This window comes from Bombina bombina, chromosome 4 (assembly GCF_027579735.1).
Source record: "Bombina bombina isolate aBomBom1 chromosome 4, aBomBom1.pri, whole genome shotgun sequence".
Classification (NCBI taxonomy): domain Eukaryota; kingdom Metazoa; phylum Chordata; class Amphibia; order Anura; family Bombinatoridae; genus Bombina; species Bombina bombina.
In genome coordinates, this window is record NC_069502.1 from 1,200,144,267 (window position 1) to 1,200,162,231 (window position 17,965).

The 17,965-nt window shown below is 36.4% G+C and overlaps 1 protein-coding gene across 1 annotated transcript in view; it reads left to right on the plus strand.

The window, feature by feature from the left end:
* The window catches only part of GLO1 (glyoxalase I), a 75,438-nt gene that overhangs the window by 20,069 nt on the left and 37,404 nt on the right, over positions 1-17,965 (plus strand). The window contains exon 2 of the mRNA XM_053712683.1: positions 11,114-11,196. Coding sequence (XP_053568658.1) covers positions 11,114-11,196 — 83 coding nt within the window. The remainder of the gene's footprint in view (positions 1-11,113; positions 11,197-17,965) is intronic.

The window sequence follows — 17,965 nt, forward strand, 5'->3', positions numbered from 1 at the left end:
AAAGGTTATTTTAATTTTTTTTGTAAACAATTTGCCTAATTTATAGCAGACAGCTGCCAGTACCTAAGATGGCAACAAATAGGTAGAGGGGGATGGTTAGAGAGCTTTTTTGGGGGGGGGGGTTCAGGGAGGTTGATTTATAAACAATGAAAAAAAATATAATAAAAAAAGCCTTTTATTTTAGTACTGGCAGACTTTCTGCCAGTACTTAAAGGGATACTGAACCCAAATTTTTTTTCTTTTGTGATTCAGAAAGAGCATGTCATTTTAAGCAACTTTCTAATTTACTCCTATTATCAAATGTTCTTTATTCTCTTGGTATAATTATTTGAAATGTAAGTTTAGATGCCGGCTCATTTTTTGTGAACAACCTAGGTTGTCCTTGCTGATTGGTGGATAAATTCACCAATCAAAAACTGCTGTCCAGAGTTCTGAACCAAGAAAAAAGCTTAGATGCCTTCTTTTTCATATAAAGATAACAAGAGAACAAAGAAACATCGATAATAGGAGTAAATTAGAAAGTTGCTTAAAATTGCATGCTCTATCTAAATCCCGAAAGAAAAAATTTGGGTTCAGTGTTCCTTTTAAACGGACACTGAACCCACATTTTTTCTATCATGATTCAGAGAGCATGCAATTTTAAGCAACTTTCTAATTTACTCCTATTATCAAATTATTTTCATTCTCTTGGTATCTTTATTTGAAAAAAGAAAAAAAGGGGGAAACCGGAGCCAGAATGCCAGTGCGAATCAAGATTTATTTGAAATGCAAGAATGTAAGTTTAGATGCCGGCCCATTTTTGGTGAACACACTGCTGTGTTGTTCTTGCTGATTGGTGGGTAAATTCACCTACCAATAAACACGTGCTTTCCATTGGCTGAACCAAAAAATAGCTTAGATGCCTTCTTTTTCAAATAAAGAAAATTTGGGTTCAGTGTCCCTTTAAGATGGCGGTGAAAATTGTGGGGAGGGGAAGAGAGCTGTTCACTGTTGGGCATAATACACGTGTGGTGCGCAGCGGCATTATGCGACCTAATTACCAAAAAGCAATGCCAAAGCCATATATGTCTGCTAGTTCTGAACAAGGAGGATCCTAGAGAAGGCATTTACAACCATTTGTGCCATAATTGCACAAGTTGTTTGTAAATAATTTCAGTGAGAAACCTAAAATTGTGAAAAAGTAAACTCTTTTTTTTTTTTTTTTTTTATTTGATCGCATTTGGCGGTGAAATGGTGGCATGAAATATACCAAAATAGGCTTAGATCAATACTTTTGGTTGTCTAATAAAATGTATGTATGTCCGGTCCTTAAGGGGTTAAAGGGACAGTAAGCCCAAATTGAATCTTTCATGATTCGGATAGAGCATACAATTTTAAGCCGCTTTCTAATTTACTTCTATTATCAATTTTTCTTAATTATCTTGCTATCTTTGGAGCTAGCCCATTTTAGGTTGAGAACCTGGGTTGCGCTTGCTGATTGGATGGCTAAATGCAGGCACCAATCAGCAAGCCCTATCCAGGATACTGAGCAAAAAATAGTCTGACTCCAAAGCTTTCATTCCTGCCTTTTCAAATAAAGATAGCAAGAAAACGAAAAAATTATAATAGGAGTAAATTAGAAAGTTTTTTTAAAATTGCATGCTCTATCAGAATCACGAAAGAAAAACAGTTTACTATCCCTTTAATTCCTTAAAGTTTACAAAGACGCTTTTTTTTTTTATTTATTTATTTTTTTTATAAATACTTACCAATACATTTATATTAAAAATTACGCTGATCCTTCTCCCACATCTCCTGCTTTCTTTAGCATATATATAACGAATCCGGCTTCCTGCCCCACAAGCTGGATGCCAAAAGGGGTTTGCAACGATTGGAGGAAGCCGGATGTTTTTAAGATTTTTTTTTTTTTTTTTTTTTTTTTTCATACTTGGCTTTAATTCATTAAAGTTTATAACAACTTTAATTATAACATGTAGGATTATTAATTAATTCTTATCCATAAACTTGTATTTCATTTATCACTCCCAGTTGTAGGTTTTGGCAACTTCTTATCAATGCTCAAGTAGCCCTGAAACGTAGTCAGTGAGTCAATGTCAGAATTCCTGTTTATAAAATATAATGGCTCTGAATGAAGTTAAAGTGAATGTAAATTTGAATGAATAAGTGCCCGTTTTGTTAAATATACTATTAAAAACAGGGGCACTTTCATTCATTAAAATTTACATTGAAGTGTACGTGTGTGTGTGTGGATAGATAGAAATAACAAAAATGTTAAGGAATTATATAAGCAAATTAAGCTGTGATATACAGTCATTTTACAAAATCTGTCCATCCTTCGCTGTAACTCAACAGAACCAGACCTTTCCGTATTTTATATATATATTTGAGATGGTAATATAAAATGATAAATCATATATATAAAAAAAACTCTGCAATATACTTTTTCTTTTGTCCCCTTTTCCTGCAATTCCATTCTGAAATTGTGAGCTTTTCAGTTCCTGCTAGAAATGAGTGCAGAACACTTATGTTCCACACAGCCATTGGCTGCACACTCTAGTGACCTATTTATAACTGTCCCTAATTGGACACTGCAGAGAAGGTAACCTAAGTTACAACATGGCAGCTCCCATTTACTATAAAACTTTACACTTATTTTGTCAATATTTTAAAAAAAAATAAATACATCTACATGTTGTTCTCTCACTAATCTTTTCTTTGAATGCATCATTCTATTGTGCATTTATTTAGTGTGTAATGTCCCCTTAAAGGGACATGAAACCCACATTTTTTTTTTTCTTTTATAATTCGGATAGATAATGCAATTTCAATCAACTTTCCAATTTACTTATTTAATTTGCTTCCTTCTCTTGTTATCCTTTGCTGAAAGGTTTATCTAGGCAAGTTCATGAGCAGCAGATTGTGATTTAAATATCCTTAACCTCTAAAATGACTTATTTAAGGGACAGAAGTCAGATTTAAACCTTTGACTCATATAGAGTGTACAGATTAATACAAAAAATCCAATTTGCTTCTTTTAGCTCCCTCGCTTGGGGTCTGATAATCTAAATCTCTCGGCTCTGGTGAGATTATGCAGGATGTCTCATCAGTAGAAAGAGGTCTCAAAGGATTTTAGGAAAAGATACATTTTAGCCTGAGAGGAGTTTAGCTATCGGTTCTGGATGTGAAAGACACCAAAAATACAATAAAATGCTTTAAAAAAACAAAACAAAGATTTTGTGATAACTCAGACGTTTGTTCTCTGCTGAAACTTAGCTTGGTGCGCACGTGTCTTGAGCAATTGATGACCGCAGTGTTTGATAATGTTATACATACAGACCATACTGCGCATAACAAAATGGTGCCAGTCCCCTTTCTCACAGTATCACAATGAGTACAGCACTGTTTCAAAATCCTTGGAGGTTGAATTTCAGCTCCATATAAGCGATGTATTAGTGAAGCGCTGTAAATCTAGGTATACCTGTATAGTACTCAAGACACGTGCACACTCCTGAGCTTACCCCAGTATGCTCTTGTGGAAAGGAACTAACGTTTAACTAAAGGTATCAAGAGAAAGCGGTAAATTGGAAAGTTTTACCTTTTTAAATGTATATCCTTTTAAATAGGCTGAGTGATCAAATTTATGTTAACAAAAAAAAGAGAGAATCAGAACTAAACTACATAATTAAAGGGACATGAAACCTGTGGGGGTTTTGTTTTTAAATGTCATGATTTAAATAGAGCATACAGTTTTAAACGACATTCAATTTACTTCTATTCTCAAGTGTTTCATTTTCGCTGTATCCTTTTGTTGGAGTAGCAGTGCACTACTGAGCACATCCAGTGAGCCAATCACAAGGCATTTATTTGTGGTCACCAATCGGCAGCTAGCTCATTGCTTCTCCTAAACCTACTTGGGTATGCTTTTCAACAAAGGATAACAATAGACAAAACAAGATAATGTAAGTTAATTGGAAAGTTGTTTAAAATTGCGTGTTCCCGCTGAATCATGAGACAATTTGTTTCATATCCCTTTAATAACTTTCTGCCATGCCCTTGTTAACAAAGCTTTAATCTTTTGTGGGGAAAACGCTAAGAACTATTTGGCCTAAAAACATGATCTAGCATTTCAGCAGAGCCCATGCCTAATAGACACAACTTGTGCTTCTCTTTAGTGTAGCGTTTTATATTGCTCTGACCTACATTCTCTGGGGTGAAGAACTAGAAAACCGGTTTTCACACGGATTCCAGTAGCCTTACTGGTACACGCCTTGTGTGAAGCTTCAGGGGCAAGCTCTGACAGTATACTTGGTTTTTAATCTGATAACTCATCCAAACTGCAGGGAAGAGCGTTAAGGAATCCTGTGTATTTAGCTTAAGGCGATTTTGGGAGAGTGGCGTTTCCAGCAGTGTAAAATTTCAAATATGTATTGTATGTGATGTTTACAAGGTGAAATTTATATAGCAGTTAAAGGGACAATAAAGTCCAAATTAAACTTTCTTGATTCAGATAGGGCATGTAATATTAAACCTCTTTCCAATTTACTTTTATCATCAAATTTCCTTTGTTCTCTAGGTATTCTTAGTTGAAAGCTAAACCTAGGTAGGCTCATATGCTAATTTCTAAGCCCTTGAAGGCCGCCCATTATCTGAATGCATTCGACAGTTTTGTATAAGCTAGACCGTGCTAGTTCATGTGCCATATAGATAACATTGAGCTCATGCCCATGGAGTTACTTGTGAGAGGGCACTGATTGGTTAAATAATTAAAGTCTGTCAAAAGAACTGAAATAAAGGGACAGTCTGCAGAGGCTTAGATACAAGGTAATCACAGAGGTAAAAACGATATTAATATAACTGTGTTGGTTGTTCAAAACTGGGGAATGGGTAATAAAGGGATTATCTATGTTTTTAAACAATACAAATTCTGGAGTAGACTGTCCCTTTAATATACTGGTTGCTTTAGTAGAGGATGGTAAGACACTTGTATAAAATGTGTAGTCAAAAGCAAATGAACATGATATATAGGACTTTTTTTTTTTTGAGGGGATTTGTTTTTCTTTTATAGGGAATAATGTAGGTAAATAAATCGGCACATTGCATCCTGTTTGACTCATCCGCTTCTTGCTTTGCTGAGATTGTTGCCAGCGTTTGGTACAAAGTCCCGAATAAGAACATATAGGCAGATTTATTTATGAAAATAATTTGTTAGAAGTATAAAAGTGGCATCCTAGTGATTTTAGGAATTAAAACCTCCCTTTTTTTTTTGTCATTTATGTTTTTTTGTGCCGTACTCTGCACGGCTTAGCTGTATCAATGACAACAAAAAAGCATCCTCCTCCTTAGTCTGACTCACACATAGCAAGTTTTGAAGCAAATGCTCTTTAAAATAACAGGAAAAACATGAACTCTATAATTTTCTTTTGTATGATAAAAAATGCACTGCAGCAGCCAATGCCAGTATTGATTTTCTCTTCATTACAATAGTACTTTTTATAATACTACACTTAAACAGCTAAGGACTTCCAGCACTGATAGCTGGTAAATATGGTCAGGCAAGAACGTTCCCGAGGCTTAGCCGCAACTAACTGCTGATTGGACCTCAGTGTGTAGGAAAACGCAACCCCTTTTTCAGCCATGTTAAAAAAAAAAAAATTAAATTTAAAAATCTGACTTATAAATGTTGTTCTGTGTTAAAGGGACATAAAACAAGTTGGGATAGAGACAAAATATATGTACTTTAAATACGTTACCTGCAAATTTATACTGCAGTGCCTAGCCGTTAACCCTTTCTTTTAAGTATCCGAATTAATCAGCTCTAACACACGTGTGTGTATATATATATATATACATACATACATACATACATACATACATACATACATACATACATACATACATCAGGTGTGCTAGCTGGAGGCGCTGGTTCAGCTTGTATCAGTCGTTGGTATCTTCTTTTCCTTTCCTTCCTCAGTTGTATAAGTAGTGTATATTGCAGGTTACCGGCTCCTTCCCAATATGAAAAGACAATATCACAGATTCAGTAAAAAAGTTTGTCTTTATTTGGCTCAACGCAAAAGCGTTTCAACGGTTGAAACGCTTTTGCGTTGAGCCTAATAAAGACCAACTTTTTTACTGAATCTGTGATATTGTCTTTTCATATTGGGAAGGAGCCGGTAACCTGCAATATACACTACTTATACAACTGAGGAAGGAAAGGAAAAGAAGATACCAATGACTGATACAAGCTGAACCAGCGCCTCCAGCTAGCACACCTGATGTATTCACACAGACCTTGGGAGAGACTGTGGGACGGCTGCGGTTCACCAGAAGGGGAAAGTATTAATACATATTATACATCTGTTTGCATATGTGTGTATATATATATATATGTGTGTATATATATATATATATATATATATATATATATATATGTGTGTATATATATAATATATATATATATATATATATATATATATATATATATATATATATATATATATATATATATATATATATATATATATATATATATAAATATATATATATATATATATAATACATACATACATATATATATATATATATATATATATATATATATATATATATATATATATATATATATATATATAATATATATATATATATATATATATATATATATATATATATATATATAATACATACATACATACTTCTATAGAAGCAACTACAGGTATATCTATCTTTGATTTGGTAGAATGCAGAAGTAACACAGTGATTATCTGCTGGAGCATGCCTAGAAGCAAATAAAATGCTGTTGAAATGCAATGCCTGTGTTTCTGATGCTAAACACTGATAAGGGGGTGGATGAGACTACTCCAGACACCATGGGTATGTTGGTAATTTTGCTTATTTTTGACAATGTATTTTAAAATACTTGCCAGCAATTTTTAAACTATTTATTTTTTAATGTAAACTACTTTTTCTTAATTAGCACTTTTAGGATATGCACAGATCTCAACCTGTTGTATGGCACTTTAAAGTTACAGCAACAAAAAATGGATGCTTATCACGTCTCTTTTTAAATAACTGATAAAATGAACATTCTCCTCGCATGTGTTGACTTTTAATCGCTGCCAGCAAAGTTGTCTAATTCGTTCATTGTGCAAAGATACATTTTCCCTCTGTTTCCCTTTGGGTAAAGGAGCCTGACTCCTGATTTCTGCAAACCTTCTGTGGTTCTGTAGAGTATACTGATGGTATGTGCATACTTTAGAGAGGGAGCAAACAGGCCTGCTGTATTGGACATAAGCGCTCACAGAGGCACCATTTACTCTTCACCGCTACTAAATAGTATTAAATGGGCACACCACCTGGCTCACTTTTGTTACCACCCAACTACAATTTAAGCCAATATTAAAATGAGCTGTAATACATGTTTTCAATATTTTGTTGCAGAAATAATTATTTATTTTGCAGTATGCAGTTAATTTGTGATAGCTTAAAGTGACAGTATACACTCATTTTCATATAACTGCATGTAATACACTACTATAAAGAATAAGATGCACAGATACTGATATAAAAATCCAGTGTAATAATGGTTTAAAAACTTACTTGGAAGCTTTCAGTTTAGCTCTGTTAAAAAGGTAGTTGGAAAGCCCACTGCAAGACACTCCTCCCCCCCCCCCCCCCCCCCTCTTTTGCATATGAAAAGACCCTTTACACAAACGGGAGCAAGCTGGAGAAGGTAGCCGACGGTATTCAAATAAAACTTTGGGGCTTGGTTAGGAGTCTGAAAATCAGAGCAATGTTATAAAATTATACATTTAAAAAAACAAAACAAAAAACTTTATGGGCTTTATAAATAGATCATCTACAAAACATTCATGTAAAGAAAAAATGAGTGTATAATGGCCCTTTAAAGGGACAGTCTACTCCATAATTATTATTTAAAAAGATAGATAATCTCTTTATTACCCATTCTCCAGTTTTGCATAACCAACACAGTTGTGTGTTTTTTTTTTGTTTTTTTTTATTTATATTTCAACAGTATAACAGCGTTATCGAAACACAAACAGAACATATTCTTACATTGAAATCAAATATTTCTGTTCCACTAACATCGTGGAATTACATGTACAAAAATAATACAATAATTAATTTTCCCCTTAAAAAAAGGTTTCCACGAAGAATAGACATAGAATAAAGAAAAATCACAGTAGAGGATCTGAGTTTAAAGTGAATGTCAATTTTTCCGTTTTGTGTAATCTAGTTTTGTAGTGATTACTGAGATTAAGCATACCGCCGCAATAAATTTTTAATAAAATGTGTATTTTAATGTTTATTTTATATATGGCATATCACTCATTCGCTTACCCGCTCCTCCCACTCACTGCTTCCTAATTTTCATCCATATTACGTAAACAGCGGTCCCACCTGCTGTTTACGTATAGGCACTGCACGCTCCCGTGTCTATTTTACATTGCGCATGCGTTACTTTTACGGAGACCTTTCACATCCACTAATCCAAAATTGACAATACAGAGGAAATGAAAGGAATCCGTATAAGAATGTAACGCTACCCGTGTTTATTAGTATTGCACATGCGCGAAATGTGCACGAGCTTACAATAGATTAGCTCGGCACCAAAGACGAACGCATGCGCAATAAGGACCTATTACGTAATGAGAAGAGGGTGGGTCCCCCCGTGGTTAGAGCCGTTATTGGCTATTAAGAAATCAATCAAAAAGGTGAGCAACAGAGCGCGAATGCCGGGCGGAGGACGGTTTAGCCACAAATTGATATAAATTTATGAAAATAAAGGTATCGATTTAGAAAATTAAAATTTGATGAATGAAACTCAGGTTTTTTATTGATATTTGATAGACTCTGTTTAGAACGAAGGCTGAGTTTACATTCACTTTAAGATGACCTCTTTAAATACCTATCAACACTTGTCAGACACACTCTTCCTAACATGTTATTATACTGTTGACTATTTTATTGGATTTTATAAAACTAAACAAACAAACATTTAATAACAACAACAAAAAGGGCAGAAAATAAATAAATAAATAAATAAAAATATATATATATAATCTAGTCCTCTCCCTCCTCAGATTGGCCAACTGAAATAAGGGGGCAGTCTGCAGAGGCTTAGATACAAGGCAATCACAGACGTAAAAAGTGTATTAATACAACCAACACAGTTGTATTAATACACTTTTTACGTCTGTGATTGCCTTGTATCTAAGCCTCTGCAGACTGCCCCCTTATTTCAGTTGGCCAATTTTTGACAATTATATCCCTTTGCCATTAAGTAGATGAAAACGTGATAAAACAGATTTATGCAATATTCATATTTAATAAAGATTTTAACTGTATTTACTGTGAATATTTCACATTTGCTAAAGTAAATATGCTGTGTTTGCGTGATGTGTGTTTTTTTTTTTTTTTTTTTTTTTTTTTTTTTTTCATTGATTTCTATGGGGGGAATACATGAACGCGAAAACTTAAGTTAGGTTTTTCGCGCTATTCGGATTAACGCTAGTGCAAAATAATTTTTTGGGGGAACTTGTAATATGAACGCAACACAAGCAAAAAATCCTAGTTGAGATTTTCTCGATCCCGAGAAAAGAAAAAAAAAAAAATATTGTGCCACTTGTAATCTAGCCCATTGTACAGAATATGCAAAAAAGAAATAAAAAGCGGAAATTCTGTGAGTCAGAAGGTGTGATGTATTTAATTACAGCAGTGGGGAGCGGTGGTTATGAATGAGGAGTCTGTAGTTTGTCGCATCAAGTGTCTCTTGTGACAGCAAAAATGAAATTTATCAGTTTAGTAATTTGTTCCCACCTCAGCATCAGTCTATTCTCTGTCATTATATTGTGTCGCCAAGCAGACTGATTATAGCAGGATGTCTACCTGCTTGTTGTTTATTGTTGAAGTTTAAACTCAACATTTTATTTCCCATAAGTTCAGCGGTCCATTGTATTTTATATTAAAACGTACAGTTTTAGCACTCTGACCCTGCAACTCTACATATTTATTAAACTGATAAAGTATTGCTGAGGAGCCGCAGAAGAATTCTAGCCTGAGTGGAAACGGCTGGTGAGCGCCAATCAACATCAGCTGTCTTGTGTACAACAATTGCTAAATGGGTCAGCGCCAGTGTCCGCTCTAGACCAGCAGTTCTCTGTGGCTCCTGAGCAGTACGTTTAACCCCTTGTGTAGGTTAAATAGTGCATGCAATGTTAGTACCAGCTACCTAACAAATTATAACATGTCATTTTTGCACAATAATATCCCTTTAATAACACATAGTGAAAAAAATACTTTTCCTACATGCTGCAGTGATTGGCTGATATGTGCAGGAGTTAAAATGTATCTGTCCCCAGTTGTCCAAAGCAAAGGGGATACAATCAAGAGGGTTTTCCTGATGTAAAACACAGCTTACTAACAAAAGTATAGATTTAAGTGCATTTTCAAACCTATATAGTTTGTATGCAGATTGTTTACACTGCACTCATTTCTGATGTATCAAAATTATTTATTTTATCTACTTTTATTTCATTCACTCCTTTTGGAACAAACAAAAAGGTCAGAAAATTCTGACGTTATCACATCTTGTGCCCAGATTTATCCTGAAAATAAAGATGTGGAGTTGAAATAACCTTTATTAATATCCGTTAAAATTGAGTAAACCTAGTTTAAAAAAAAACACAAAATGGCTTCTCTTGTATACAGGTGTGATACAAATAGTCTGTTATAGATACTATCTGACCTAGAGACAGACTATATTCGTATCACAAGAAGCGTTTTGTGTTTTTTAACACTCAGTTTTAACAGATATTAATAAAGGTTATTTCAATGCCACATCTTGATTTTCATGATAAATCGGAGCACAAGATGTGATAACGTGATTTCTTCAGACCAGAATCTTCTGACCTTTTTTGTTTGTTCTAGTTGTATCAATGCACAAGCACTCTAGCCCTTTAAAATGTATATTTAGATTCATAAATAAATATATATTTTATATTATATTGTATTATATTTTCCCACTACAATTACTGTAGTGCTATTTTTGCTTTCTCTAAATTCACTTCTTTTTACTGTAACTTTCTTTTAGGATTTCATGATGCAACAAACCATGCTCCGAATAAAAGATCCCAAGAAATCACTGGAATTTTACACTAAAGTATTAGGAATGACGTAAGTATTACAATATAATGTAAACCCAGTAACACACCCAGTAATACCATATGACTTCAAAGGCAGAACAAACTCCATAGCAGGGTGAATACAAATCAATTAAAAAAAAAAAAAAAAAAGTGTTTTTTTTGTTGTTGTTTTTTTATGTAAATAGGAGATAGAAATATAGGTATGTATGATGCTTTTTGAGTAAAAAATTATTCAGATAGAGCATAGGTTTTAAACAACTTTCAGATTTACATCTTTACTGCTTGTTCCTTCTGCCTCACACTTAGGTCCTTGTGCAGATCTTTTCCACTCCAATCTCCTATTCATTAAACTTCTTGAAACTTACTATGGGGTTGATTTTGTGTACACTAGATATGCAGATACCTTAGAAGGCGGCAGGTGCTTGTGCCGTTCGGCTATTTTCGGAGCTATATTTATTCTTGTGAAACTGCAACACACTAGGATCTGTATTTGCACTGTGTGTGTTGCAGTTTCACAAGAATAAGTTTGGCTCCAAAAATAGCCAAACAGTACGAGCAGCCGTCTCCTGCATTCTGAGGTATCTGAAACCTCCAAATCCATATATCTAGTGTACACAGAATTGCAGGGGGAAATTGGATCAAAGATAGAACATGCGATTTTAAACAACCTTTCCAGTTTTCTCTACTTCTGTTAACAAATGGGCTTCATTCTCTTGGTATCCTTCGGTGAAGGAGCCGCAATGCATTACTGGCAGCTAGATGAGCCGATGACGAGAGGCTTGTATGTGCAGCCACCAATTAGCTTCTAGCTTTCAGTTTATTGCTGCTCCTGAGCATACCTAGGTATGCCTTTCAACAAAGGGAATAAAAAGAAAGAGGTTAAAGGAACGTTCCAGCCTAAATTGAAAGTCACGACACTGCATTAGTTATGAATTGAAGCATTTTTGCAATATACTTGTGTTAGCAAAAAAATGTCTAATAAAATTTATCACCGCTTTCAGAGAGAGCTCTTACTATACATGTGAAGCATATCTAAATATGCTCCCAGCAACAAAATGTACAATAATGTGATTGCTCAGAGATCAGCAGTGCCTTGTATTGTGTTGGTCATGACTTATTTACAAGGTACAAGACTTTACCAGCTCACTGAGCGACGCACTACTATGTAAATGCTGGTGCATGGATCATATCTAGATATGCTTTGCTTTCACTGAAAACCACAATACCTTTTTACTAGAAGTAATTTTGCTAATACAGGATTGTTGTAAAATGCTTTTATTCAAATCTGAAATGTGTTGATGTGCATTTTACTTTTGTCTGGAATTGTGTTGGCCCTTCTAGTAATCTGTTTGAAGCCAATCTGTGTATTAGTAATAAGGCTGTGAACCAATAGACGTATTAACTAACTGCAGTAAATTTTGGTCCCTCCATGACTAATGTAGCATTCTGTGTTTTTAATCCTTGTTTTATTATTTTGTATTTTCAAACCACATTTAATAAGCTATTCTTACCTATCATTCGTATTCATAGTATTTAATAACACAAACTTGTAAAACTAAAGACTGCCAGAACTTTCATAATGAACTGAAATTTAGTAGCATTTAAAGTGAAGGTAAACTTTAATGAATCAGTTCCCTGTTTTTTTTTTTTTTGTTTTGTTTTTTTTTTTTGTTTTTTAAACAGGGGCACTTTCATTCATCAAAGTTTACATTACATTTCTTCTGTTAAGTGTGATCAGTCCACGGGTCATCATTACTTCTGGGATATTACTCCTCCCCAACAGGAAGTGCAAGAGGATTCACCCAGCAGAGCTGCATATAGCTCCTCCCCTCTACGTCACTCCCAGTCATTCTCTTGCACCCAACGACTAGATAGGATGTGTGAGAGGACTATGGTGATTATACTTAGTTTCATATCTTCAATCAAAAGTTTGTTATTTTAAAATAGCACCGGAGTGTGTTATTACCTCTCTGGCAGAGTTTGAAGAAGAATCTACCAGAGTTTTGCTATGATTTTAGCCGGAGTAGTTAAGATCATATTGCTGTTCTCGGCCATCTGAGGAGTGAGGTAAACTTCAGATCAGGGGACAGCGGGCAGATGAATCTGCATAGAGGTATGTAGCAGTTTTTATTTTCTGACAATGGAATTGATGAGAAAATCCTGCCATACCGATATAATGTCATGTATGTATACTTTACACTTCAGTATTCTGGGGAATGGTACTTCACTAGAATTACACTGTAAGAAATACATAAAGCTGTTTAATAACTAGAGATTATGTTTAACGTTTTTGCTGGAATGTAAAATCGTTTTCATTTGCTGAGGTACTGTGTGAATAAATGTTTGGGCACTATTTTTCCACTTGGCAGTTGCTTAATCTGTTTTTCTGACAGTTTCTGTTCTCCCTCACTGCTGTGTGTGAGGGGGAGGGGCCGTTTTTTGGCGCTTTTTCTATGCATCAAATATTTCAGTCAGCAACTCATTGTATTCCCTGCATGATCCGGTTCATCTCTACAGAGCTCAGGGGTCTTCAAACTTATTTTGAGGGAGGTAATTTCTCTCAGCAGAGCTGTGAGAATTATAGTTTGATTGAGATAAAAAACGTTTATTCTGTAATTTGTTTCCTGCTTTCAGTGATTCTAATAGCACCTGCGTGGCCACGCAGGACTTGGTATGCAGACCTGGTGGACATGTCATCCGGTCCACCTTGGTCTCTACCTCTGAAACAGGACCTTCTGATACAGGGTCCCTTCAAACATCAAAATCTAACTTCTCTGAAGCTGACTGCTTGGAAATTGAACGCTTGATTTTATCAAGACGTGGATTTTCTGAGTCAGTTATTGATACCTTAATACAGGCTAGGAAACCTGTTACCAGAAAGATTTACCATAAGATATGGCGTAAATACCTATATTGGTGTGAATCCAAAGGTTACTCTTGGAGTAAGGTTAGGATTCCTAGGATATTGTCTTTTCTACAAGAAGGTTTAGAAAAGGGTTTATCTGCTAGTTCATTAAAGGGACAGATCTCAGCTCTGTCCATTCTGTTACACAAACGTCTGTCAGAAGTTCCTGACGTCCAGGCTTTTTGTCAGGCTTTGGCCAGAATTAAGCCTGTGTTTAAAACTGTTGCTCCACCATGGAGTTTAAACCTTGTTCTTAATGTTTTACAGGGCGTTCCGTTTGAACCCCTTCATTCCATTGATATAAAGTTGTTATCTTGGAAAGTTCTATTTTTAATGGCTATTTCCTCGGCTCGAAGAGTCTCTGAATTATCAGCCTTACATTGTGATTCTCCTTATTTGATTTTTCATTCGGATAAGGTAGTCCTGCGTACTAAACCTGGGTTCTTACCTAAGGTAGTTACTAACAGGAATATCAATCAAGAGATTGTTGTTCCTTCTTTATGCCCAAATCCTTCTTCAAAGAAGGAACGTCTACTGCACAACCTGGATGTAGTCCGTGCTCTAAAATTTTACTTACAGGCAACTAAGGAATTTCGACAAACGTCTTCTCTGTTTGTCATTTACTCTGGGCAGAGGAGAGGTCAAAAAGCTTCCGCTACCTCTCTTTCTTTTTGGCTTCGTAGCATAATTCGTTTAGCTTATGAGACTGCTGGACAGCAGCCTCCTGAAAGAATTACAGCTCATTCTACTAGAGCTGTGGCTTCCACTTGGGCCTTCAAGAATGAGGCCTCTGTTGAACAGATTTGCAAGGCTGCAACTTGGTCTTCGCTTCATACTTTTTCCAAATTTTACAAATTTGACACTTTTGCTTCTTCGGAGGCTATTTTTGGGAGAAAGGTTCTTCAGGCAGTGGTTCCTTCTGTATAAAGAGCCTGCCTATCCCTCCCGTCATCCGTGTACTTTTGCTTTGGTATTGGTATCCCAGAAGTAATGATGACCCGTGGACTGATCACACTTAACAGAAGAAAACATAATTTATGCTTACCTGATAAATTCCTTTCTTCTGTAGTGTGATCAGTCCACGGCCCGCCCTGTTTTTAAGGCAGGTAAATATTTTTTAATTTATACTCCAGTCACCACTTCACCCTTGGCTTTTCCTTTCTCGTTGGTCCTTGGTCGAATGACTGGGAGTGACGTAGAGGGGAGGAGCTATATGCAGCTCTGCTGGGTGAATCCTCTTGCACTTCCTGTTGGGGAGGAGTAATATCCCAGAAGTAATGATGACCCGTGGACTGATCACACTACAGAAGAAAGGAATTTATCAGGTAAGCATAAATTATGTTTTTTTTTGTACAAATACTTAACTTTTATTCTGGAAGTCGCTCCATCTCTTCCCCCGCACATTGTAAGTCTATGTATAAGTCACCAATGATGAATCCGGCTTCCTCCAATCACGGCTTCTCTTTCCCCCCCCCCCCCCCCAGCAAACATTGCCTGAGGGGGAAGCCGTGATTGGAGGAAGCCGGATTCGTCATTGGTGACGTATGAAGAGATGGGCTGGGGAAGCGCTGTAGCGACTTCCAGTAAATATTATTCATCCTTTTTGTCCCTATTATCAACTGTTTGGATCCTTTATTTTTATATAGAGAGGAGAGAAAAAAATGAGGTAGGGATATTCTAAAATAGGAGCATAACTAAACTATATAAAACGGGCATCATGGGGTTTATAATTAAAGGGCCAAGACCAAGCCTTTTAACTGATGTAAAACGAATATATGAAGTACCTTGCTCCTACATATTTCATGTGAGAGGAGGGGATGTGATCGCTATGTTGAAAGGGGTATAGAGATATAAGGATGATTATTTAGGGGAGAGGGTGTAAAGTTCTCGTGAGATTCCCCACTAAAAGTACTGGGTCTGAATTCTGTATTAAACAATATGGACTATAATGCTAAATAGGTGCGAGTATTTAAGGTTCCCCCAGGGAGTTTGCACTCATGTGAGTAGCTTCCATCTATCTGCGGTTGGACTATCCCCCTTCTCCTGCTTTATTCTTTTCTCATCTACTCGCACGGCTGCTAGCCATGTGGTGAAGGGCATCATGGTACTGAGCAATTATAAAAAGGGACAGCGTTGCCTTAAGTGATCAATTAGTCTAGTTTATATTAGGGCATCCTATACATCTGTCACATATTCCGTACAAACTATCCCGGGAGCATTATCCAGCCTATTTCCCTGCTATGGTATAGATAGCATTAACAATTACATTGGGGAATAAATATGGCAACGTATGTATGTTTCATATTCAATACAAACTATCCCAGTGGCGGCATCCAGTCTGTTTCCCCGTTAGGATGTTTATAACATTAATAATCACATGAATAGTAAAAACTTGCGACAATAGTAAGTTAAATTAAATGAACTGGATTAACGAAAACAAGCTTAAAACAGAATAACATTTTGTTAATGTTCAAACAATGTCTCTGCCATTGTTGTGGAGCGAATAGCGATAATGGCAATTTGCATTTGCTTTATTATACCAGCCCCAAGGCTTTTTTCGCGACAGATGCTGAGACCCATTTACAGTGTAAGTGTCTCTGAGAGAGGCTATGGCGGTAACACATGGTTAATTGGAAGCACTCTTCAGTCTCCTCTGGCGACCCTGCAAGGGATTTTGGAGGATTTGCGTAGTTAAGCTGTTTACAGGAGACCTCTGATTATGAGACAGTTACATTAATATTGTACCCTGGAGCTGAGGTATTGGATTGGGAGTGTATCTGTACCAGTATCGTGGCGTCCTGGGAGCCCCCCACAAACTCCCGCTTGGCCATGTTTAATGAGTCCTCCCATTTGTAGAAAGTCTCTCCGGGTGCCAAGAAGATCCCCAGACATTGATCCCGTTTTTTAATGAAGGTAGTCATGTCCGCGTTATAATGGGCTCTCTGGTAGAAGCTATTATGGTGAGTATTGGGTAGAATGAGATTAGTGATAGCGTCTTTTGAAGTCCCTTTCAGATGATATGGGTGCCGATTGTTATCATATCCTTTAACAGAGGCCTCAAGATGGTGTTCTCATCTGAGATGCCGTCCATGGTGATATCATTGAGCGAGGAACATGCTTGTTGTTTTGATCGTGGCACCTTGGGAGCCCCCCACTAACTCCCTATCAGCCACGCATATTGGTATATGTTTTCCCGACTGAGAAGACAATCCATATGTCGGAAAGTTCTTTAACGGTTGTTATATTCCTTGAGTGTCCATCCAGAAGTCTAGAGTGCTAAGTGAAGTCTACAATGTTGCACATCTACTTAGTAGCCCAGATGGTAACGCAGAGAGAGAGAGTTTCTGGCTATATGAGTTTCTCCTCTTGGGTGTCTGTGGCAAGTAAGTTTATTTCCAACTCTTCCTCTATAGTTGGTAATTCTGTGTCTGCAGTAACAACACGACTCATCAGGTAATCTAAGGGAGCGTTGTCTAAGAGGCGCTGACAAAGTTTCGCAAATCTGGCTATATGGTAACTCGGTCTGTCTTGCGGATCTGTATTTTTTGCGATAGCCATTTTGGATGTAGGACGGTTAAGTTTTTTTTTTTACGTGCTGATGCACCTTTCCTAAACGTTTTTGTCGCTTGTGTCCTTTCTTGCATAAGGGTTATATTAGTGAGTTCTGAATAGGTCTGGTGATGGCGAGGACCGTCAGGGTACCAAGGGGGGTGGCGTCTCCTACCGTGAGCCGCCGCTCTAGACCTTTACTATCTTTTTCAGTGCTCGGGTGTCAAAAATACAGCTTGTATTGGGATGGTTATAACACTACTATGTGCTGAAGCCCAGCAGTGTTCAGGAAAATTGATTTGTGCTGTGAAAGTCTCCTATATTCGGCGGGTTATTGGAGTTTCAG